Below are 25,247 nucleotides of genomic sequence, written 5' to 3'. Positions count from 1 at the left end.
TGACCCTATAGCTGCTGATCAGTGACTTCGTGAGACCCTCTGCACTCTCCGACAACTTCACCTTATCCCTGAGGGTGATGTATCACCCCATAATATAGGAGCAAATACACTTGGTATGGGTTCGGGCTTCATTTTGGACACACACCTTAGTATAATAAAAAATACGAATCAATCGGTGGTAGGCAACTTGCTTAATTTTGAAAATGTTGTCTAGTTCCAGGCATTAAGGAGATTAAGGTATTTGAATTTAAGCTCGATCATGACCGCTATGGCATTCGCTTACTCACAAGAGAAAGCCATATAAATGTGAGCTATCAATCAATCCCAAAAATCAATTATGTTCAATGAAACCCGACAGAATTAGATTTGAACATTTTGTAATGTGTATGATTTTTTACAAATTGATATTAAATTTGAAAATGCAATTAAATGATTATTTCAGCTCAGAATGACTTAAAATTTGACATATAACCTTAAAATGTATTTAATTTTAATTGGAAACTATCTAACATAACGATTTTATAATTATAAATTAAACTGAGTATATTTTAAATATAATTCAAAAATATTAAATAAAAAACATAAATTATTCGATGGTACTATTTTAACCATCTCAAAAATAAGACTTGACAATAAATAATAATGGAGCAACGAGAATCCCCAACTTATGAATAACTTAATAATATGACAAATGCGTACACATTAAACAGTACTGCATACAATTTGACGCAAGCCACAAAAACGAATTCTAATGTGACACTAATTACATAACACTGCAATCTCTTGTCTAAATATATAATATTCTAGTTGAATTTTAGCTTAATTTAACTTAAATTTAGGTTCGAAACTCGTCATTTGTTGTCTTTTTATTTTATCTCCAACTCCCGTTTCGTTTTATGCCAAAAGGAGAAATTCAGTAGAAAACGAAATCCCAGTTTAATTAAAGAGCAACTGCAAGATTTGCTAAACCCTAGCATCTAATTCCATGATGGTGCAAAGGTTCATTGGATTCATGTACGTGGTGGAACCAGTCATGATATGTTGTACAATCAATCTATTAGCCCTCTCAGAAGGATGGAATGGATTCCAGAACGCGTAAACATCTCGGTTCGGGCATAGGTTCGATGCTGGCATAATCCGATTCCTTTGTAAGGTCCTTGCCCGCAGCAGGCTACCTTTGATGTAACAAAACCTAACCAAAACATATATTATGCAGATGATTAGTATGTGTGTTAAGCCATTTCCAAAGCATATGTTAGTATGATACAAATGCTACTATAACCACTTCAATTTATAGCTTCAAGCCTTCAACAATAGATTTTAGGGTAAACTACATATTTAATCACCAAACAATTTTTTTTCAAAAGCATATAGAAAGTTATGTTTTAGTTTCATTTTGGTCACCCGATATTAAAAAACTAACGGGGATGCTGATGTACCACCATAAAGTAATGTCACATCATAATTGAAAATATAAAAAATGTTACGCCAACATTTATGTTTATATTATTAACGATGAGTGACCAAAACAAAACTAAAATATAACGTCAGACATGATTTAAAAATATTGTTGACAAAACAAAATCAAAGTGATAATTGAGTGACTAAATATGTAGTTTATCCTAGATTTTATGCTGAGCCTTGACACCAATAGATGCATTTATCTGTCAAAAGGTGGCATTTACTTTAATATGGTCCCATTGCTTTTATCTGTCATTCACAAGCTTATCTCTATTGTATACCTTTTTCCAACAAACATTTATCCATCTTTTGCATCTACCAAAATTTGAATCAATCCTTTAACATAACCAAAAAACAGTACGTCGAAACTTTTACAGTTTGGTGAAGTTATTACTGATATGTTGCAATCTATCAGCATTAAATTATATATTCTAAACTTTTTAAGCTTTTTTGGATCATATCTGGGTATTTTAGGGAGAAAAATGAAAAGCTAGATTAAATACGGGAAGAAACTGTACCGAACGCTTGAGGGTTACTGATCCAATCCATGTGCATGTCGTTTGCATTTTTGGCAATGAAAACAACTGATCCAAGCTCATCGTTGAGTCCGCTGAGCATTTGAACAAGCTGTGGGTTGAACAAGCCCGCGGCTCGTTGCAGCTCAACCGCGCATTCATCAGCTCGGCTGTGTTGTGCCAATTCTGCTGGGACGCACCCCAACGGTCCAGTCCCGGTCACCAGAACCCTCCTTGCCCCCATCTCATACAGGCTCTGCCGAGTAAAACACATTATGTTATGTAATTTTGTAACTCATACATGGATATAGAGATATGATTTCCCTAATTATATGTAAAAGCTTTAAAAAATCTAAATCTAGAACCCATCGTGTCGTCTAAGTGGTAAAAATGGATGTTATTCTCCCTAAAAATCCTAGGTTCAAGCTTTTGCATTCGTAAAATATATGTGCATCGTCAATAGGTTAAACAATTTCTTAATAACTACTACCTTATAATCACCTCATATTATTAAAAAAAATCTAAATCTAAATACCAAGCGAAAGCAACATAAAATTCAAGTAGCACATCCACATTTTAACATATTAAATTGCTATTAATACATAAATTCATTGGTGGATCTATAAATATTTGTAAAGGTATATAATAATAATAATAATAATAATAATAATCAAGAACATGCATATTTGGTCAACTAATCCCCCACATAAAAAAGTAATCATGGACTAGAAACATGCTTGGACACTATTCAACCACTTCATACATGTCAAAACAAAGGTATAACATGCTTTATAATACAATTCAACACATTAATTAAGGATTTGGCCCCAAAAGTCATCAATTGCATAAAAGTTCATTTCAAGCACAAGTCACCTACTCATTTTTGGCATTTAAGGTCGTTTCATGCAACTTAAGAGTCTAACACGTTTAGTTTACCAAGTTACATTTACTAAACACTTCAAACACTTCTTTAGGGTCTAAAACAATATTTGAATAATCTCATGCTTCAAGCAACAAGTTCCTACTTATAAATCCAAATTCAACGAATCAAACCAACATCAAATCCCAATCGTAAATCCATTTATTACAAACCAAAATCCAACCTTATAAGTCCAACAAAGTGAATAATAGGTCTATGTCCCAAATGTCCCCAAATTGCCACACAAAGTTTCCGGAAACTACATACGTAAAGCTTTATGCCTTAGCCTTGCTTGATCACACCGATGCCAAGCTCCTCGCCTCCAAACTCAACTCTAATCCTCTGAAAAATGTTAACAACAAGTGTGAGCTTATAAAGCCCAATGAATGACTCACATTCAAAGCAATACACAAAACCAAGATAAAGATCAATCCTATATGATCATATGTAACTTGATATTTACTCTATACATATAATTTAACATCCTGTTATGTATGGCTCATAAAAAGTCTCGTTGTGGGGTTACAAATTATGTGGGTTGGGGGTGTGGGGGCGCAGCCCCCGCGGTACGGTACAGGGTTGATTTTGTAATTATGTACCAGGGTTTTCTATTATAAATAGAGATGTAACCTAGACCTAAAACATCATTGAATAAAACTTCTAGCGCCGCCTAGGCACCGAGGACGTAAGCACATTGCCGAACCTCGTAAAATTCTCGTGTTCTTTCGTTTTCTTTACCCGTTTTCGTCAACAATTGGTATCAGATATCAGGAGCAAAATTCGAAGTCGCGAAATTCGATGGTCAGGGTAACTTCGGATTATGGCAAACGAGGGTGAAGGATCTATTGGCGCAGCAAGGGATCTTGAAGGCTTTGCGACCTACAAAGCCGGCGTCGATGGATGAGGAAGATTGGGAAGAATTGCAGCAGCGAGCGGCAGGAACCATACGATTATGCTTGGCGGACGAGGTCATGTATCACGTCATGCATCTATCGTCTCCAGACGAAATTTGGAGGAAGTTGGAAAGTCAGTTTATGTCCAAATCCTTAACGACAAAACTGTATCTGAAGCAGCGGCTGTATGGGCTGAAGATGCAGGACGATCACGATTTGGCGCAACACGTGAATGTCTTCAATCAAATCGTTTCTGATCTGGCTCGGCTTGATGTGAAAATTGAGGATGAAGACAGAGCGATGATTCTGTTGTGTTCGTTGCCTTCCTCTTACGAACACATGGTGACTACTCTTACATATGGGAAAGAGACTATCAACGTTGAGGAGATTACTGCAGCCTTGTTGGCTCACAACCAGCGGAAGCAGAATGCAGGGGAAAGCTCTCAAGCCGATAGCTTATATGTCAAGGGTAATCGAGATCGTGGACGGAAGCCAGAGAAGGCAGGGTCCGGGAAGCGGAATTCCAGATCCAAATCCAGGGATAAGACGATTCACTGTTACAAGTGCAAGGAGGCGGGACATATGAAGCGAGACTGTCCGAAGTTGAAAAAGAAGACCGATGAGAAGCGTGATGGCTCATCCAAGTCTGTGAACGTGGTCGAGGATGATACTTCTGATTGCAGTGAGGGTGATATGCTTTCTATTTCAACGACACAATTGACGGATGCTTGGATTCTTGATTCTGGATGTTCTTATCACATCACGCCAAATAGGGAATGGTTTTCGACATACAGGCCGGTTAATTCTGGTTCGGTTTATTTGGGTGATGATCGATGTTGCAATATTGTTGGTATTGGTGATGTCAGAATTAAGATGCACGATGGCTCCGTTCGGACGTTGAGTGGTGTTCGACATATCCCAGACTTGATGAAGAATTTGATTTCCTTGGGCACTTTGCACAAGAATGGTTTTATCCCTAAGGCTGACGAGGATAGGGAAACCATTCGGATTGTTAAAGGAGCATTGACTGTGATGAAAGGCAAGATGACTGCAGGGAATATCTACAGATTGTTAGGGAGTACCGTTGCAGGTGGAGTTCACTCTGTTGAGTCCTGTGATGATACGACAAAATTGTGGCATATGCGCCTTGCTCATCTTAGTGAACGTGGTATGGCAGAATTACACAAGAGAAACTTGTTGCATGGTGTCAAAAGCTGTAAGCTCGATTTTTGCAAGTATTGTGTTCTTGGTAAACAGACTAAAGTCCGTTTCAAGACTACGAAGCACACAACTCAAGGGATTCTTGATTATGTGCATTCTGATGTATGGGGGCCTTCCACGACATCGTCTTTGGGTGGATCTAGGTACTATGTTACTTTTATTGATGATTTTTTCACGGAAAGTTTGGGTGTATTTTTTGAAACAGAAATCTGAAGTTTTTGAGAAGTTCAAGTTGTGGAAAGCTGAGGTACAAAACCAAACAGGACGAAAAATCAAGTGTTTGCGGTCTGATAATGGTACAGAGTACACACAGATTCACAGTTCCTACAATTCTGTAAGGAGCATGGGATTCAGAGGCATTTTACAGTGCGCAAGACACCACAACAGAATGGTGTTGCAGAACGAATGAACAGGTCGTTGAATGAAAGAGCCAGATGTTTGCGGTTGAATGCGGGGCTTCCCAAACACTTCTGGGCTGAGGCTGTTAACATGGCGTGTTACCTTATCAACAGATCGCCAAGGGCATCGCTGGCTGGGAAAGTTGCAGAAGAGGTATGGACTGGTCATGATGTTAGTTTTGATAACTTACGGATTTTTGGTTGTCCTGCTTATGTGCATGTACCTGCTGATGAGAGATCCAAACTTGATGCAAAATCGAAGGAGTGCATTTTTCTGGGTTACAAGAAAGGTGTCAAAGGATTCAAGTTCTGGGATCCAGTTGCGAAGAAAGTTGTGATTAGTAGAGATGTCGTTTTTGATGAACAGTCTATGTTGCAGCAGAAGCAAGACACGACAGTGGTAGATTTCGAGCAGTTTCCAGTTGAGAAACCAGAAACTTCTCAACCGACTTCTGGTGGTTCCACTACGGATGATTTGCAGGATTATAGTCTCGCCAGAGACAGGGTGATACGGACGAATATAAAGCCTCCGAACAGATTGGGTTTTGAAGACTTGGTATCTTTTGCACTTACTGTTAGCAGTGATGATCCAGTTACTTTTCATGATGCCGTTACTAGTCAGGAAAACGACAAGTGGATGGCAGCCATGGTTGAGGAGATGGAGTCTTTGAATCACAATCGCACATGGGAGTTAGTTCCCCTTCCTGAGGGTAAGAAGCCGATTGGTTGCAAATGGGTGTATAAGAAGAAACCAGCAGTAACAGAAAAAGAGGGGGAGAAGTTCAAGGCTCGTTTGGTAGCGAAGGGTTTTTTCACAGCAGAAAGGAGTTTATTATGATGAAATCTTTTCTCCTGTGGTCAGGCACACTTCAATCCGAGCAGTACTTGCATTGGTGGCTAGTTGGGATTTGCATTTAGAGCAGATGGATGTTAAAACTGCTTTTTTGCATGGTGATTTAGAGGAGCAGATCTACATGCGACAACCTGAAGGTTTCACTCAACCTGGAAACGAGCATTTAGTTTGCAGATTGAAGAAATCTTTGTACGGGTTAAAACAGTCTCCGAGACAGTGGTATAAACAGTTTGACTCCTATATGATCAAGATTGGCTACAACTGATGTGAGTATGATTGTTGTGTCTATGTTAAGAGCCTTGATGATGGTTCTTTTATTTTTCTATTACTGTATGTTGATGATATGTTGATTGCTGCGAAGAACATGGATGATGTTATCGGTTTGAAAACTTTATTGAGTCAGGAATTTGATATGAAAGATTTAGGTGCTGCAAAGAAAATTCTTGGAATGGAAATTTGCACGGACAGAGACTCAAGGAAACTGCGGCTATCTCAACGGGGTTATGTTGAGAAAATGCTAGAAAGGTTTGCGATGAGCAGCGCGAAACCAGTTAGCACTCCATTGGCGAATCACTTTAAGCTCTCATCAGAACAGTGCCCTAAGACAGATAAGGAAGCTGAAATATGGCAAAGGTTCCGTATTCTAATGCTGTTGGCTGCTTGATGTATGCGATGGTATGTACTCGTCCTGATTTAGCTCATGCTGTTAGTCAAGTTTGTAAGTACATGTCTAAACCTGGTAAGCAACATTGGGATGCAGTCAAGTGGATCTTTCGGTACTTAAAGGGTACTGTGGGACATGGAATTGTTTTTGGGAGTCAGCGGGATAATCCTTTGGTTGTAGGATATGTGGATTCAGATTATGCAGGTGACTTGGATAATAGAAGATCTACGACAGGGTATGTGTTTACTCTTGGTGGAGGGCCTATTTGCTGGAAGTCTACTGTTCAATCTGTCGTGGCACTATCTACAACTGAAGCTGAATACATGGCAGCGGCTGAAGCTGCAAAAGAAGCTTTATGGCTTACTGGTTTAGTGAAGGAGTTGGGTGTTCAACAAGGTGGAGTTCAGTTGCTTTGTGATAATCAAAGTGCTATTCACTTGGCTAAGAATCAGGTGTATCGTGCTAGAACTAAACATATTGATGTAAGGTTCCACAAGATCAGAGAGTTGGTTGCATCTGGAGAGGTTTTGTTTCAGAAGGTACATACTGATGAGAATGCCGCTGATATGTTCACCAAGCCAGTTACGACAGACAAGTTCAAGCATTGCTTGGACTTGTTGAATGTTTCGAGTTGTTAAAGAAGCAAGGTAACCCAACCCACATTGAAGTTTCCAAGGGGCAGGATATTCGCCAAGGTGGAGATTTGTTATGTATGGCTCATAAAAAGTCTCGTTGTGGGGTTACAAATTATGTGGGTTGGGGGTGTGGGGGCGCAGCCCCCGCGGTACGGTACAGGGTTGATTTTGTAATTATGTACCAGGGTTTTCTATTATAAATAGAGATGTAACCTAGACCTAAAACATCATTGAATAAAACTTCTAGCGCCGCCTAGGCACCGAGGACGTAAGCACATTGCCGAACCTCGTAAAATTCTCGTGTTCTTTCGTTTTCTTTACCCGTTTTCGTCAACACATCCCATGCTTGAATTATCAGCTAATGTTTTCCAAATCACTTGATTTCCAGATTAAACAAACATCAAGGACCACATAGTTCAAAATCAATCACAAGCACACATGCACAATTACCTTCCTTGGCAAATCACACAATCACACATTTTTACATTTTAAGATCAACGACTTTTGTTCGAAACACAACTCACTCGTTGAATAAACAAACTTCATACAACTCCATTTTTTTTCTTACGGACTCACATAGGTCCAAAACCATGAATTGCAGAGCAAACTCAATGCCTAACCTTACCCCATATCTTCTCGGAGCAAAGCTCAACGTACCATCCAAACCCGTATAATCTCGAATCACACACTAATAAAAAAACGTAGAGTACTCTTTCTTAGACATGCCTTTTATATCTAAAGGTCCTATTAAGAACAATAGCCAATTAATCCAATTCACTAAGAGCGGTTATCAATGATGCATAGTTTTCACATATTTATTCAAATACATTTTGAAACACAGTTACGGATGGTTGTCATGATCAACCCACATATTTGGACAATGAGAAAGTTCAGGTCATCCAATTCACATTCAGAATATATATAGATTTTCACAAACCTTTTTCAAAATCCTATGCATTATTTGCAACACATCACATTCATAATTCACATTCTCATTTCCGACACAAGTGTCATCATCTGTAAATCAAGATAATTCATATTTCATCATCATACTTAGCCAAATATCACAATATATCAGAATTACAAATGTAACACTACACAAACCTCAACCTTGAATCAAGTTCATTTCCTAAGAATGAGAGCCACCCACCTTGCTGTTCGGAAGCCAAAAATGATTCCAAACACTACCAAAACGTTCACCAAATTCAAAGCACCAAGTTTCCTCAACTAACAATAGAATAAGAACCTTGCAAAGAAAATTAACACGTCAAAATCTAATCTAAAATAAAGCAGGACCCTCTGTTTCCAAAATAAAGCACAAACATCGAAAACACCGAAAGCCTTACCGAAACGTCACTTTGGAAGCTCTAATCTGAAACACAAAATTCTCCACACTAAAAGCTGATAAACAAAAACTATAATCAACATCTAACTCATCTAGAATCGCACAAATTAACATCTACAAACCTAAATTCATGGATTCCCAAAAATTCTGAAAAACAACATTGTTTTTAAGAAATCAATATCCAAATCATTTACAATTCAAAAACTAATTTAATATGATTATAATCACTCCAAAAAACAACTCAATTTCATTAATAAAACCTCAAAACTAAGTCAAGAAATCATAACATTAATTAGCTCTGAAAATCAATTGAAATATTAGAAATCATTTCAATTAAATCAACAATTCAATATAATCATCAACACTTAGTCACTTACCCCCGAAGCTTGAAAGAAAACCTAGGAAAATATCCTTACCTTGCTGGAAAATAGATTGAAATTGAGATCATCAATGAACCTCCATTATGATCAAGCTTTAAAAACAAGAAGAGAAGAGAAGAGATACTTGAGAATTAAAATCAAGATTGATATGAGTGAATTTAGAAATCAAGAAGAAAAAGAAAAAGAATTGATCATCTTGTTTGGGAGAAAATGAGAGAAAATGGAGGAAGTTAAGAGAAGTTACTAAAATGTAAAATGAGAAGGAAATGAAAAACACGTGAATAAAAACAAGCAAATAAGGAAATGTAATTTTAGATTAAAATGAATATAGATGGAAAAATGATAAAAAGAGAAAATTAAAACATTTTAATTTAGAAGGAAAAACTCTAAACATAAGCTTTCGTGTAATTGCTTCATAGACTTTGGACATTGTGAAAATTTACAAAATGATATACGAAATTATAATTTCCAATTCTTTCAATTCAGTTACCAAATCATTTAATTAAACTTCCATAATTAAAATTAATCATCTAAAATCACTTAAAACCATTCCAAAATATTTTTAAAACCAAAATATGAATTTTAGAAAATTTTCTGTCTTCTTATCGGAAATCTAGAAATCAATCCGAAACCGACCCTAACTATCAGACCCGACTTTAGGACGTTAAAAATAAGATATATACAAAACAAACTGTGGGCAATTTTCTTCTTACTGAATCGCATGAGGTGTTTGCTTGTGCTTTAAAATTATAGTAGAGGGGGCTTAGTGACATTTGTTTACTTGGTGAAATTTGATGAAAATATCAGTTTACACCCTAGCGGCCAAGGTTTACACTTGTTCGGGTTTGTACCAACTAACCATACATCAATATTCACTCCTGTCTTTTGTCTCACAATATAATATTTATGTTCTCTAATTGTTCCCTGGGGGAAGCCCTCCTCTTGAGACCTGGATCTCAATCTTCTGCCCAAATGCTCAGATGTGCCCACCCATCCGCACAAAATATCAATGATTTAAAATACTTTTGATGCTATTTGACGAAATTTACATCGAAAAAGTTCTCTTTAGTAGTGAATCATCTGCACAAGGAATTGATATCCAAACTAATCAGATTAATAGCATATGTAGGGGTGATCATCGTTCATATGTTTGCCTTTGTGTGTACTACATATTATACTTTAGGTCATTTTTCTTTTCCTCTCTGTTTGATCATTGAGAGAGATAAATTAATTCAAAAGGGCCCAGTTTGGTTTTGGATTTTCCTAAGAAAGTAGAGAGAGAAGCTGAATTTTCTTGGGAATTTAGAGAGAGAAAGAATTCAAGAAATGACAAGGTTTTGGATTTGAGATTTCATTGAGAGAGTGTGTGAGAAGAAAAAGAAACAAGGAAGAACAAGAAAAAGCTTCCACATTATAAAATCAACAGAGTTAAGTGCCATGCCAGTAAACACTAGCGGAAGATAATGACAGGGACCAAAATGAAAATAAACTAAAAGTTCGATGACTATATTGCAAGTTTTAAAAGTTGGGTGACCAAAATGTAAGAACCTTAAAAGTTTAGGGACTATTTATCTACTTTACCCATATATTTTTAAGCATATTTAGTGGATTACAAAGGAAACTTGTATATAAAATGTACTCAAACTGAGTTGCCCACCATTAATCGACGTTAAAATAGACATCTTTCCTAATTTCAATCAAACTAAATTTATTATTTTATTGATGTGGGTGTGTACATGAAATTCGGTTCCTTGACATTATACGACATTTCTACCATATAAATGCGAAACAATTCGATTTTGTTTCTGCAATATAAGAAACAATGTATATCAACAATCGGTTGATATAGTGGGATGATATATTAAATCTTATAAATAAGGTTACGGATTCGAGTCATGACGCTTGTGAATAGGGCAAACTGAGTTGGGAGAGTCGTCATTGTTAGAAAAGTTGTGATAAATTAAAAACTTTGAGACATATTTTCTATGGGCAAAGGTGTAGATTTGAATAATAAATTTATTGATTCATATTCTACTTCATGTGATCTTTACAAAAGTATCTCATGTACTCAAAATAATTAAGTAATGAATGAAAAATTGATGCTCAAAGTAGAGTACTTGTGAATTCTATTGTGTAAGGAAAATGGAAAACTCATATCCCAAATTAGTAGGATAACAGGCATGGGAATATTATATGCACAAACTCACTTTGTAGTTATTGAATATCTTGGGTTAAAATTGTGCCATGTTCTTAGGCGTAGGGTTTGCAAATTCAAGCTCGTTGAATTCAACGGTTTGAGGGTGCACCCACATTTTGTGAATGTTTGGATCGATCGAACCCTTCTATGACTTGCAAATATTTTACCCATTATGAATTGACTATTTTCTTTAGATGTGGTTTTTTAATATTCTGAACTAAAATGATATATTATGATTTCCTTTAATTGAGATATTAACATGACATGTCTTATAGCTCATGAATATATATTCGATTGAATACGACATTAATTGATTGCTTTCTAATTTATTTGGATACCCATTATGACTTGACTTTTCATAATATATTATTTCCAATTATTTTCCTATGTGAAACCTTATAAATACAGTGTAAACTTATTAAATAAAACACAACTTGAAAATCACTTTTCTTCTCCTTTAATTTTTGATGATAGGCTCAGGCAAGGTATAATTCTTGATCTCTATAGTTGTGCTGCTGTACACTATCTCGTTGTTGTATCCTAAGAGACTGACGACTAAAAATCTCGAGTATTAAGGAGTGACCGAAAATCTTTCTTAAGGAAAATTGTGTAGTAATATGCCTCAAGTATGTTTCAGTTATTCTGTCATCAATCATGTTTTTTATATTAAATTGTTCTCTTAAATTATCAATAAAGTATTTTTTTTTCTTTTTTTTCATCTCATATTTTTATATATTTAACAACATCTCTACAGTACTCGATTTGAATTAGTCGATTAATAAATCAAATATATGGTTATAAAAAATAAGAAACAATTTATGAACCCTAAAAACAATAAAGAAAACAATTCAGTGCAACAAAATTGCAAAATCGTGAAAATAGGCAAAATTGGGATACAGTCAGGAAGAAATTGTGCAAATGAAAGCCAAAAAATTATTAGGGATTGGCTAGTCATTGGGGTTTTAAGGTGAATCTATTTTTCAATTATTTAACCGATTTAAATATAAAAATGTTCTTTTTATATAAATGCTTCGATAAATTACTAAAATTAGCGTAGCATCTAACCACAAGCATGAGCTTGCAGCAACCGAATCAGACTTTAAAAATAGGATTATGAAATTATCAGGCAAATATTGGTGTTATGAGTAAGGCTTGGCATGTGATTCGTACATTTATTTAATTCTTTGAAAATGCATTTAATTATGTCACACCCCAACTTAGGGGTTATATATATATATTATTAATTTGGGAGATTAAATCGAATTTTTAGTAAAATCTCGGACTAAATCGTAACTTAGGAAATGCTCAAGGATCAAGGGAAGAATTATGTCATTTTTCAAGTGTAGGGAGATTAAAACTTCCACAATTCTAGAGAATTCAAAATTGGGTAAGTTTTTCTCTCTCTCTTCTTTCCCCTTTCCTCTTTTATTTTTCTCTCTCGTCAAGAATAGTTCATTGCCATTTTGTCGCTGTCCGAGCCTCAATTCACGATACCGCTGACACCATTGTGTTTTAGGTGTGGAAAGGAGTCGATTGATGGTCGTGTGTTGTCGTCGCCATCGTCGTTGATGGGGATGAGAAAGGGGAAGTTTGACCATTGGTAAATGTTGATTTTCGCCGTTCTATGCTGCTCTCCGTCGCGAAAGGATACTGGCACGAGAATCCCGAGCTGAAGATTTATGATTCTAGAATTTTGTGGCCGTCCGGCCACCGTAGGCCACCTCATGTGCCCCACGCATCGCCCTCTGCGCGTGGGGTCTGTTTTCTGGTCAGGAGATTTCTAGAACTGAATGGTCCGATCCGATTGAACGGTTTGAGTTAACTAGAATCGAGTCACCCGAGCTGAGCTGATCGCCCGAGTCAAGCAGCCAGTTGAGTCGATCTCCCAAACCAAGCCTTGACTTTGACCGCCGTTGACCAAAATTAACCAATCGTTGACTGAGTGTTGATTTTATTCAGGACCACCTATCTTAGCGTTTTTCAACATTTTGAGTCTGTTTTTAGGGGGTCTGTTTCGCTAAATTCCAACTTGATAAGCCATTTTAAAGAATTTTATCGTCAAATTCAATCCGTTTGCCCCATTTAATATCCATTTTCAATGTAATTTTTTTTATGTATCTGAGATATAATGGGACGTCAAAATCAAGTGTCGATCGATGTGCACAAAAATCCAGGTAATACTTTACTACTATTTGCATGATTTACGTAAAACGTTGATATTGGTTATTGAATGAATAAAAATGGATGGTCATTTTCTTATCATTAATTATTCTGAAACTAGTATTGTATTCGGTAAAAAGACAATAAACTAAATAAGAATAAGATGAGTTGTTTAAGGAACGAGAAGGTAGATAATAAATAATTCCAGTTTAGTGATTAATTAGGAAATCATTGGACCTCAGGATTCATAAATTCTGATTATTTTCTTTAATGATTAAATATTGGAAATACTTGGATAAAGAATTTATGAAAATATCCTTATAGGGAAAATTACGAAAATACCCTTAGGATACAAAGATGAAATGATTTACCTCTAACAGTGGAAATGATATGAAAATTCATACAACACCTAATAGAAAGCCATGGATCATCTTTCAAAGTTCCTGACCTGTTCTAAAAGGACTCAGATAACTCGTATAAGTGACTAGAGGACTGATAAGAAATAAAGTTAAGTGGTTATTCGATAAAAATAATTAGCACCATAATTCTTAGATTCTAATGTTTCTCGTTATATAATTTTTATGTCAGAAATTCGAGGAAAAGAAATTATGAAATTACCCTTATGAGATAAAAATGATCTGAATCGACCCTAGAAATGGAAATAATCATGAAATGTTAATCTTGATTCATTAAACAACCGATTCACCTGCTAAATACCTGATTTGTTTCGAAAACTCTTGATAATAGTTTTTTAGCTTCCGAGATGGTAAAAGACTTAGGATTTTAGATTATGGAATAATCATTCGAAGACTAAATTATTGGAAATGATGCATAAGAGTAATCAAATAAAGTGACCAAAATGCCCTTGAACCATAAAAGGGTTGAAATACCTTGAACTCCCAAATGACTGAAGTAACATTGAGTATTAGAAATGACCTAAATACACTTACGACTTCGACTAAGAGAATGCCTTTGGATAAACTTTGTAAACATCGATTAACTACGGAATGTACCACCTCATAGCACGACCCAAGCATGTAAGTCATTTTGGATACTTTTACAATTTAAAAATAAATTAAATACCACCCGAGTACATATTCGTCTCCTCAATATCCATTCAAGGCTGATTTTAAAGATGATCAGTTCAACTGGTGCAGTCAGTATTAATAAGTAAATATTCAAGAAGTATCACGGTTCAGATGATTAACAGGTATCGCAGTGTTGGGATTTGTTTAGTTCAACATGATTTACTGATAAGTTTCTATGAATCTTGAATACTGTAAAACATCATTTAACCATTATTGGATTATGTTATTAAGAATCCTCTAGAAATCAAAATGTCTGAAATACCCCTAATGACCTAAAATATGTAATCACTCTGGTTATATCTTAAATATTAAATTATTATGATGTAAATATTCCCGAATACTTTCCTAATACACTTGAATCCTATATGGTATGGTAGCATTAATCTCTAAAAGTCTAATTAGATCCGTTAGTAATCGAACCCTTGTAATAGGGCACTTGTTCCTAAAATATGATCAAATTTTACGTAAGTTCATGTTTTCTATTTCTAATAATTACCAAGTGTCTGATTTTTTTTTTCTGATGTATATTATATATGGCTCCTGATATCTGATATTTCTGGTTACTAATTATTATATGTATATTCTGATTTATATTGGGGTACTTATGGGATCTATTATGGAGTTATACATGTTAAGCTCCGATCAAGTTGGTAAATCCTTATGGACCTAAGGTCACCCTTGGGTGGGTTTTTAGGTTCAATGGGTATAGTGGTAAGACTTTATGGACCCTATGGCACTCCCATAATGTGGATATTTTGTTTTGTGCTTAGGGTAAGTCCTTATGGACCAAGGGGCACTCCCTTGAGGTGGATCCTATGCTTCAGTTATGGTAAGTCCTTATAGACCCAAGGTGCTCCCTTAGGTTGACTTCTTCGCCCAATGGGCCTAGGGTAAGTCCTTATGGATGCAGTTATGGGGAATTGTATATGGAGTGTTTGGGTGGAGGGTATTGATGTGTTTTAAAAAAAATATGGTTTATTGAAATAAACTACTACTATTGTTTTTAAACTATGATTACATTTATTCTTGTTTTGTGGGAACATACTAGACATCTATTTTTAATCTTATAAACCTGGTCATCTGAACGTTTCCTCTGAACTGTAAGCTTCTTCAGGCATTCATTTCATTGTTGAAATATGATGCCCTAAGTTGATGAGATTTGTTTAAGACGACCACTCTAAGGGATCAACTAACTTATGAGTTTTTCTAAGAGGCTTTTCGAAGTTAGCTTATTGGCACTTGTTATATGGAAAACTAAAAGTAAGAATTCATGGATCTAAAGCAAGGTGATTTTACAATTCAAAAGTATGAGTTGGAGTTTTTATATTTTAGTAAATATACCACTAAACTGGTCACTACCGAGGAGGATAAATTCCCATAGTTTGAGAAGGGTCTATGTCTTAGGATTCGTAGCAAGGTAGTTATTCATCATGAGTGGGACTTCGTTAAGCTTGTTGATCTAGATAAAATTGTCGAGGAGATAGAAGATCTCAATAAGGAATAAAAAGTCATAGGAAAATGAAGCAATAAAATTATAAGGGTCCTTTTAGTTCTTACGCTCGTCCTAGCAAGCGTGTGAAGAATGAAACTTTGAGATATGATGATTTTGGATCTAAACCTATTCTTCTAGTCGATCGGTGAGTAGGAGTGTTTATTCTGTACAACAGTTTGTTCCTACATGTATTTTTCATAATAGACATCATGATAGATAGTGTCGCAAGAAGGTGAGGGCGTGTTTCACGTGTGGTTCTATTGAGAATTTTCAGAGAGATTATCTACAGTCTGCTCCAACATTTGAAATTCATACTCATTCTTAGAGATTAATTCAAACATCGAGGGACTAGTCAGCGTAGACTTGCACTATCTAGATTTGTATCGGGTTCTTGGAGTTGGAATGATCTGTTTAGGGTAGATATTCTACTATATCAGAGGCTAGATGGCATGCTCTTGTTTATGTTATGAGACATCGTAAGGATCATGTTGTGGGAGACATCATTACAAGTACTTTTACCATTCATTTTGCTCACTATTCTGCATTACTTTATAGTGGGTCTACGCATCCTATGTTGCAAGTTCTGTTGCACACAATCCTAGAATTTTGGTTGAGTCAATTACATGTGTGTTTACTATTTAGTCTCTTGTGTCTATAGTGGTTAACAAAGCCTATTATAATTGTCCTCTTGTGCTATATGGAGAAATCTTTTCGTCAAATCTTATATAACTTTCACTAGATGTACTCAATCTTATTATTGATACCAAATGGATTATAGAGCATCGAGTTAACTTGAACTATGAACGTAAAAGAGCAGTTCTCAAAACTTCTAAAGATATGGAAGTTTTTATGATTGACGAGCGACGAGGATATCTATCTAATGTTATATCAGCCTTTGGAGTTGAGAAATTAATCAAAAAGAGTGTCGTAGTGTACCTTGATCGTATTATAGATTCAAGGCAATCTAAGTCCAAAATTGAAAACATTCCTGCAATGAGGGACTTTTCAGATTTATTTTCTAAAAGAGTTGTAACCCCCTAGACTCAACCTATGTGTTTCGACTAAGTTTAGCGGATTACATTAAAGATTCTTAAAAAGTTTTTCCAAAAACATTATTCGATAATTTAAATCATAATACAAATGACATTTATAAAAGTATAATAAATAACAATAAAACCCAACTCATAAATATAAATCTAAAAACGACCAGGTAAAATGAAACATGTAATAAATCCAGAGCACAGTAAATCAAAAATCAGTAGCAAAAGTAGTAAACGTCATAAAAAGATAAGTACTTTAAAAATAAGGCACATGCCACCATAATTAAAAGCAGTTCGGAAGAAAAAAACATTAAAACAAAAAGATTTGTACTAAATGTGTCAATCCTCCAAGTGTTTGATACAGAGTGCCTATCCGAGAATATCTGAAAGGGATAAAATAGTTTGAAAAGTGAGCTAGAGGCTCAGTGTGTCCCAATAGTGCAGAAATAAAAACATACAATTATGCTTTTAAAATCAGCGTAGATCACACTTTTTAAAACATCATAAGAGTTTTTATTTTAAAAACTCTGAATCGTCCTCCAACCGAACGCCATATGCAATTCCCCAGAATTGCACAACCTAAGGGAATACCTTGGGGCCTGAGACCCTACCTAAGATAATTCTCGGGGCCACGAAGGCTTACCAAGAAAAATCTCGAGGACGTAGAGCCTTCCCAAGGGTCGCCTTAGGTCTATACGGAATTACCAATCGATGCTGAACCTATCCAATGAATTACCATCAGTAACTGAACCTGCCAGAGTCTTCATACCAGATCCCAAAGTGCCCTGAATAAAACATTTTTCAGATAGTAGCCAGTAGTACCAGTAAATCACAGTTCAGACAGATCACCAGTTCAGTAAAAAGTAACCATAAATCATAATTCAGGCAATCATGCTTTACATTTCAATAAATCAAGAATTAGGTTTCAAAATAGGTAATTTATATAGTAGTCAAATCATATCAAACATTATATTTCAAATTAGAGAAAATATTCATATGCATATGAGATTTCAAACAGATATTTCAAACAATTATATTGCACATAAGGAACACACCTCTTAAAACGAGTCAGTACGGAAGATTTATTGAGCACCGACTTCACTAGGCTCTTCGAAGGAATGAGAACCTAAGCCATATCATAACAGGGTTATATTCGGAATAATATTCTAAATAGAATAACTAACAGGGTTACAGAACTATACATGTATTCAAGGCCTCTCGAGGATGAGCGGATCGGGAGAAACTGGGTCGAGCAGTGAAACGTAAGGAGATCTCTGAGTACCTTTAACATACGATAACATTAATTAGTCTTTGACCCTTCGATTAAATTAACTGAATTAAAACACTTAAATAAATAAGCATTTTTCAGGTTACGGGTCAATTCAGAGGGTTTCGAGTGTAAATTTGGCAAAACGGAATTCGGATTCAGAATCAGGACGTTAAAAAACATAAAATATGAATTTTCAAAAAATTTGACTTTTCGGGTCAAAGTCAACTCTGATCAAGGTCAACGGATCGGGTCAAGCAGTTTGGATTGGGTCGGGTCAACGGTTCAGGTCAATTTTGGAGCACGTGGGTGACTGCGAAAGGCTCGGGGTGGACGGTCGAACACACCAGAAGTTTCCAAACACTACCAAATCATCATTTCCATACAATATTTCTGAAAATATGTCAAAAATCACGATAAAAAATTGAAAACTAAATCGGAGTTTACCCAAATGTTGGAAGATGATTAGACGAGTTTCAGGCCACGAGCTCGGTCATATTTTGGGTGCATGGGGTCGTCGAGTCTTCCTATGGTGGCGGTGAGGCACGACAGTAACTGGAACGACTGGAAACAAGGCAACCAATGAGCGACAGCGGTTTGGGTTTTCTCCTTCGACATTTTCTTCTTCCTAGAAATATGTGTCGATTTACAAAACGTGGTTGGTCGGGGTTGGACCGATGGTCGCTGTTGAAATCGAAGGACACGACGGTGCACCTCATCGCCGATCGGATGAGGCTAGCCGATGGGTGTCGGGGTGAGTTTAGGAAAGAATGAGTGTTCACTGCACTGGGGGTTTAATTATGGGTAAAAAAGGATAACTAATAAATATTAAAAAATATATTTATTAAAATAAAAAACAAATAGGCTAGGGCATGGGTACCCATCCCGGGTGGCAGGGGTTCAAATCCCCTCAGCCACCAACTAAATCATTTTTCATTTTTTTAAGATGATCAGAAAATGGATTTATTTGAGGTTAAGACCCTGAACTTCCCAGACTTTTGAATTTAGCTCAGAAGTTTTAAAAATTTGCAGTTCAGTCTAGAAAAACAATTAAAAAAATTTTAAAGAAATTTTTTGGGATGTGACAAGAGGTGACTAGTGTACCGCTTGAGAGGGAGGTAGAGTTTGGAATTGAACTTTATATGGGTATTGCATCGCTGTCAATGTTAAGTTATTGCATGACCCTAAAGAAATTAAGGGAGTTGAAGGTTCAAGTACAGCGACGGTTAGATCGGGGTTTTATTCAGCTTAGCACTTCTCCGGAGGAAGCTGCAATGTTTTTTTTTTGTTAAGAAGAAGGATAGAACATTACACTTTTAAATTAATTATCATAAGTTAAATAAGATCACAATTAAAAATAAATATCCTTTACCGTACATTGGCGATTTTTTGATCAATTTGAAGGTGTAATTCTGTTCTCAAAAATTGATCTCTGATTTGGCTACTATCAACTTAAGGTGAAAGATTCTAATGTTTCGAAGATACATTTATGGACTACATATGGTCATTACGAGTTCCTAATGATATCATTCAAGTTGACTAATACTACTAATACTTTCATGGATATGATAAATCGGGTCTTCTAGCCATATTTAGACTAGTTCGTTGTATTTTCATCGATGATATGTTGATTTATTCCTAGTTTGAGGTCGAACGTGAATAACACTTAAGGGTTGTTTTGAAAACCTTGAAGGAAAAACAACTATATGCAAAGTTTACTAAGTGTGAATTTTGGCTTAGCAAGGTAATGTTTTTGGGTCATACTATTTTTACCAAGGGTGTTTTTGCTGATACAAAAAAGGTTGAGTCTATTCTTAATTGGAAGTAATCTTCATAAAACCTACGAGCCAAACAATCATACGCTAAATATTCACTTAGTGAGTCATAATAAAGTAAGTAAGTCATTTTAAAAACATAGGTAATATAATAAGAGATCAAAATACAATTTATTTCATATAAAATATATAAACGCATAAAACTGACTTGATAAGCAATGTTTATGTCACAAAACCTCTGAATTATTATTTTCATATGCATAGTTATCAATCGGTGTATTCGAAAATCCATTCACAACCTAATGTATGACAGATGAGAATGCAAGGTATACAATTAGCACCTAAGTGCTACAATGATGTATAGGTATTGTAGTACACAGTGACACTATATTAACAATTTCAGAGTAGTGATTCATTATGAAGACTGTCATTGCTCACATATTTCAATACTACAACAAATGTACTACTATAAGAATGCAATAATGCATTAAAAAATCGATAAATAATCACCTTATTCAAGGTATTACAATTGCACCTATGACTCTCAATGTACATACAATAGGCTATTATGTCTAAATCATAAACTAAACATTTATTCCAAAACATTAATAGATGTTAAATAGTGTGAAACACATCCATTTGTTTTATGGCAGTTCATACCCTAAAATTATTCAATAAAAATAATTTTCGTAAAACTTTATGAAAATATTTCAAAATTCGTTAAAAATATGCTTAGTAAAACACTCGAGGTTGACTCATCGCAAGTCTTCATCAAATCATATAAGTACATTATAAAAATACACTCACCTGGTATGCCTCACTATTATGCCTTACTATTGATATCCGATTATTCTTGGATTTTTTCCTTGCCTTTCGATTTGCTTGAATCACTAGTTTGATCACAATGTATACAAGCATCAATGCGCACCATATCCAAATATAAAATACATGTTAGTATTCTTACTAACATTTTAAGCACAATAATAAAACTCAAAAGTACTACTATTTTCTAATTCTTCTAGAATTCATCTTAATTTTCCTTCTTACTTATATTGATCCCTTGCCATTATTTCTTCATTCCAAGTCCCAAATAGCTCAAATAAAGTTCCATCATTTAATTTCCAACCCAATACCTCAACAATGCTATTACTACTACTTATGTCACTAACTTTCTCAATATTTACCATTTGATGCTCAAACTTTGCTAACTTCCCAAAATAGCCCAATTTCACATTCTAACATCAAGTTTATCCCTTTAATATAAATTCCAGAAATGTACATAACCTATTGAATAATTACATATTTATCCCATAACTTTTCAAAATTACTGAATAGGTCCATAACTTTTGAAATATTATAAAATGGTCCAAAAAATTTCTAAGGCCTGTAGAACCTTCCAAGAATTATTTCGAAGCCATGGGATATTTTTCATAATTTTCCCCATTTCTTTCCTCAAGGTCAAATGCTGTAGGTGTTGGGATTCCATGATTTTTACTTGATTCAGTCATGAAATCAACCTCTATTCAAAATTTCAAAACCTCTACAATTAAATTCATAACTTAATTTCATCAAAAACACAACTTTTCCCCAAACTACGGTTTAGGTCGAACATACTATAAGCATGCATAGAAGGTTTTAATCGTCAACCAAGCTTGAAAATGATTCTACAACATCAAAAACCTCAAAATCCATCATCATTTCATAAAACCCTAATATGAACATAAACCTTAGAATTTGGGATCTTTGAACTCAAGCAAGATTAGCATGTAATATTGGTACCAAATGATATAGCTCATCGAATATAACAATTCTCTATTTCAAGTCTTAATCCAAAAAACTATGGAAATTGCTTGAAAATGAAAAATAAAATTTTCCTTTACCTAGTTATGAAGAAGAACAAAATGAGGCTTGAAAAAGGCCTTATTTTCATGAAATTTGTAGTCAGTTTCATGTTAATTTGTCATTTATTAAGCTTTAATGAATTTAAAATTCATTTAATGGGAAATGACAAATTTACCATTAATGAAACTTTATAATTACCTCCATACCAAGCCACATAACACATATCATCTTCCCAAAGTCAAAGATGATAAAAACAATTTACCTTTTAGAACTTTACCTATGCTCTTTTCGAAAAACTTCAATCTTGCCATTTTCATCCAACGATCCAAATTGAACATGAAAATAAATTCTCAAATCCAATGATCCACATTATTTTCCATTATTTTAAAATGTGAAAATAATATTTCTAAGCATAAATTAATATCCTTCAAATTTTCCCAAAATTTCTATTCGATCCGATTTACCAAATTTGTACTAGACCACTTTCTAGCTTTTAACATAAATTTCGGATCAAAAATCTGATTACCACCACAACGTCATTGTTGGGGGGTGAACTATTGTTGACGAAAACGGGTAAAGAAAATGAAAGAACACGAGAATTTTACGAGGTTCGGCAATGTGCTTACGTCCTCGGTGCCTAGGCGGCGCTAGAAGTTTTATTCAATGATATTTTAGGTCTAGGTTACATCTCTATTTATAATAGAAAACCCTGGTACATAATTACAAAATTAACCCTGTACCGTACCGCGCGGGGACTGCGCCCCCGCACCCCCAACCCACATAATTCGTAACCCCACAACGAGACTTTCTTTGTAAGGACAGTTGATGTTCGCTTCGCTCACTCCGCTCCATCTCCTGTCCTCTTTACTGGTATATTTATGAGCCATACCTAACAAATCTCCACCTTGGCGAATATCCTGCCTCTTGGAAAATTCAATGTGGGTTGGGTTACCTTGATTCTTTAACAACTCGAAACATTCAACAAGTCTAAGCAATGCTTGAACTTGTCTGTCGTAACTGGCTTAGTGAACATATCAGCGGCATTTTCATCAGTATGTACCTTCTGAAACAAAACCTCTCCAGATACAACCAACTCTCTGATCTTGTGGAACCTTACATCAATATGTTTAGTTCTAGCACGATACACCTGATTCTTAGCCAAGTGAATAGCACTTTGATTATCACAAAGCAACTGAACTCCACCTTGTTGAACACCCAACTCCTTCACTAAACCAGTAAGCCATAAAGCTTCTTTTGCAGCTTCAGCCGCTGCCATGTACTCAGCTTCAGTTGTAGATAGAGCCACAATAGATTGAACAGTAGACTTCCAACAAATAGGCCCTCCACCAAGAGTAAAGACATACCCTGTCGTAGATCTTCTATTATCCAAGTCACCTGCATAGTCTGAATCCACATATCCTACAACCAAAGGATTATCCCGCTGACTCCCAAAAACAATTCCATGTCCCACAGTACCCTTTAAGTACCGAAAGATCCACTTGACTGCTTCCCAATGTTGCTTACCAGGTTTAGACATGTACTTACAAACTTGACTAACAGCATGAGCTAAATCAGGACGAGTACATACCATCGCATACATCAAGCAGCCAACAGCGTTAGAATACGGAACCTTTGCCATATCTTCAGCTTCCTTATCTGTCTTGGGGCACTGTTCTGATGAGAGCTTAAAGTGATTCTCCAATGAAGTGCTAACTAGTTTCGCGCTGCTCATCGCAAACCTTTCTAGCATTTTCTCAACATAACCCCGTTGAGATAGCCGCAGTTTCCTTGAGTCTCTGTCCGTGCAAATTTCCATTCCAAGAATTTTCTTTGCAGCACCTAAATCTTTCATATCAAATTCCTGACTTAATAAAGTTTTCAAACCGATAACATCATCCATGTTTTTCGCAGCAATCAACATATCATCAACATACAGTAATAGAAAAATAAAAGAACCATCATCAAGGCTCTTAACATAGACACAACAATCATACTCACATCGGTTGTAGCCAATCTTGATCATATAGGAGTCAAACCGTTTATACCACTGTCTCGGAGACTGTTTCAACCCGTACAAAGATTTCTTCAATCTGTAAACTAAATGCTCGTTTCCAGGTTGAGTGAAACCTTCAGGTTGCCGCATGTAGATCTGCTCCTCTAAATCACCATGTAAAAAAGCAGTTTTAACATCCATCTGCTCTAAATGCAAATCCCAACTAGCCACCAATGCAAGTACTGCTCGGATTGAAGTGTGCCTGACCACAGGAGAAAAGATTTCATCATAATCAACTCCTTTCTGCTGTGAAAAACCCTTCGCTACCAAACGAGCCTTGAACTTCTCCCCCTCTTTTTCTGTTACTGCTGGTTTCTTCTTATACACCCATTTGCAACCAATCGGCTTCTTACCCTCAGGAAGGGGAACTAACTCCCATGTGCGATTGTGATTCAAAGACTCCATCTCCTCAACCATGGCTGCCATCCACTTGTTGTTTTCCTGACTAGTAACGGCATCATGAAAAGTAACTGGATCATCACTGCTAACAATAAGTGCAAAAGATACCAAGTCTTCAAAACCCAATCTGTTCGGAGGCTTTATATTCGTCCGTCTCACCCTGTCTCTGGCGAGACTATAATCCTGCAAATCATCCGTAGTGGAACCACCAGAAGTCGGTTGAGAAGTTTCTGGTTTCTCAACTGGAAACTGCTCGAAATCCACCACTGTCGTGTCTTGCTTCTGCTGCAACATGGATTGTTCATCAAAAACGACATCTCTACTAATCACAACTTTCTTCGCAACTGGATCCCAGAACTTGAATCCTTTGACACCTTTCTTGTAACCCAGAAAAATGCACTCCTTCGATTTTGTATCAAGTTTGGATCTCTCATTGGCAGGTACATGCACATAAGCAGGACAACCAAAAATCCGTAAGTTATCAAAACTAACATCATGACCAGTCCATACCTCTTCTGCAACTTTCCCAGCCAGCGATGCCCTTGGCGATCTGTTGATAAGGTAACACGCCATGTTAACAGCCTCAGCCTAGAAGTGTTTGGGAAGCCCCGCATTCAACCGCAAACATCTGGCTCTTTCATTCAACGACC

At 35.9% G+C, this 25,247-nt stretch overlaps 1 protein-coding gene across 1 annotated transcript; it reads right to left on the bottom strand.

Moving 5' to 3' along the window:
* Positions 1–915: 915 nt before the first annotated feature.
* Positions 916–14,420, bottom strand: LOC120179122 (GDSL esterase/lipase At5g33370-like). Its single transcript, XM_039184824.1, has 4 exons — positions 14,417–14,420; positions 12,976–12,977; positions 1,980–2,232; positions 916–1,192 (listed from the first exon to the last, which is right to left on the bottom strand). The coding sequence occupies exons 3-4, from the start codon at positions 2,218–2,220 to the stop codon at positions 1,050–1,052; spliced, it is 384 nt and encodes a 127-aa protein (XP_039040755.1). The 5' UTR covers positions 2,221–2,232; positions 12,976–12,977; positions 14,417–14,420; the 3' UTR covers positions 916–1,049.
* Between the last annotated feature and the right edge of the window lie 10,827 nt (positions 14,421–25,247).

Source organism: Hibiscus syriacus, unplaced genomic scaffold (genome assembly GCF_006381635.1).
Source record: "Hibiscus syriacus cultivar Baekdansim isolate YM2019G1 unplaced genomic scaffold, ASM638163v2 tig00112402_pilon, whole genome shotgun sequence".
Classification (NCBI taxonomy): domain Eukaryota; kingdom Viridiplantae; phylum Streptophyta; class Magnoliopsida; order Malvales; family Malvaceae; genus Hibiscus; species Hibiscus syriacus.
Note: the sequence above shows the minus strand (reverse complement) of the source record. Positions and strands in the feature narration are given on the sequence as shown.

Excerpts from the sequence above, each read along its gene's own strand:
- LOC120179122 (XM_039184824.1), bottom strand. The coding sequence starts at position 2,220 with ATGGGGGCAAGGAGGGTTCTGGTGACCGGGACTGGACCGTTGGGGTGC. Across the intron at positions 1,193-1,979 it reads CAGTAACCCTCAAGCGTTCG|GTTTTGTTACATCAAAGGTA; the intron begins GTACAGTTTCTT and ends TGTTTTGGTTAG.